We start from the raw sequence: 989 nt of genomic DNA, 5'->3' as shown, positions 1-989 counted from the left end.
AGTATTTCGCGTCGCCTGCAGTCCGTGCGACGCAGAGTGCCTCGGCTGCGCGGGACCCACGAACGCGGACTGCGTCACGTGCGCTCACGTCGGCGTCACGGCCGTTGACATGGCAACGCAGCAGACGAACGCTACAGACGCGGTGGTCTACTGCGTGGCCGCGTGTCCGGATGGATTCGAGGCGGCAGATGGCGCTGTGTGTGCGGAGAAGGAGAGAAGAGGCTGGATACTGTTGTTAATGATTGTCGGACTGGTGTTGCTACTGTCGGTTCCCCTCAGTCTTTATCTGTATCGCAAACAGAAGGCGGCGGAGAAGAAGAGAAAAACGATGGTAATTATCGAATACAACACGATTAAATGTTAAGGCGAAGAATAAACTCAGCACTAAAACAGAGAGGCGGTAATGGAGTATACATGCGCGTAGTATCCTCATCGTCGTCATCATCATCATCATCATCATCATCATCATCATCATCATCATCATCAATCCGCTTCGGTCCAACCGGAGCATAGGGCCTCCACAGTCTTCCTCCATCGGACTCGGTTTTGAACTGTCCGCTTCACTTGTTCCCAAGACATTCCAATCTCTTCATATTCCTGTCTGATGGTCCTTCTCCATGACTTTTTCGGTCTGCCTCTCTTCCGAGCTCTTTGTGGATTCCACTCCAGGGACTGTCGTGTGATGTTACTCGCAGGTTTTCTGAGCGTATGACCAACCCATTTCCACTTTCTACGCCTGCTGGTGACTTCAACTCTCTCTTGTTTTGTGCGCTGACAGAAGTCTTCATTTGATATTAGTAATGCCGCGTAGTATAAACAGCATGAAATGTGAAACTCGCGCTTTTCCTTCGTCGTCAAAACAGTCAAGTATCGATCCGCGAAATTCAAATTCAACAACGAATTTGCATTCCGGTGCTTTCTTTCTCTCTTTCTCTCTCTCTCTCTCTCTCTCTCTCTCTCTCTCTCTCTCTCTCTCTCTCTCTCTCTCT

The 989-nt window shown here is 49.7% G+C and overlaps 1 protein-coding gene across 1 annotated transcript in view; it reads left to right on the top strand.

Moving 5' to 3' along the window:
• LOC106818135 overlaps positions 1-989 on the top strand; it is a gene marked incomplete at its 3' end in the record, with an annotated part of 9,557 nt that continues 8,568 nt past the window's right edge. The window contains 1 exon segment of the mRNA XM_014822854.1: positions 1-331. Coding sequence (XP_014678340.1) covers positions 110-331 — 222 coding nt within the window.

This window comes from Priapulus caudatus, unplaced genomic scaffold (genome assembly GCF_000485595.1).
Source record: "Priapulus caudatus unplaced genomic scaffold, Priapulus_caudatus-5.0.1 Scaffold2049, whole genome shotgun sequence".
Lineage (NCBI taxonomy): Eukaryota > Metazoa > Priapulida > Priapulimorpha > Priapulimorphida > Priapulidae > Priapulus > Priapulus caudatus.
This window is presented reverse-complemented; position numbering and strand designations above follow the sequence as displayed.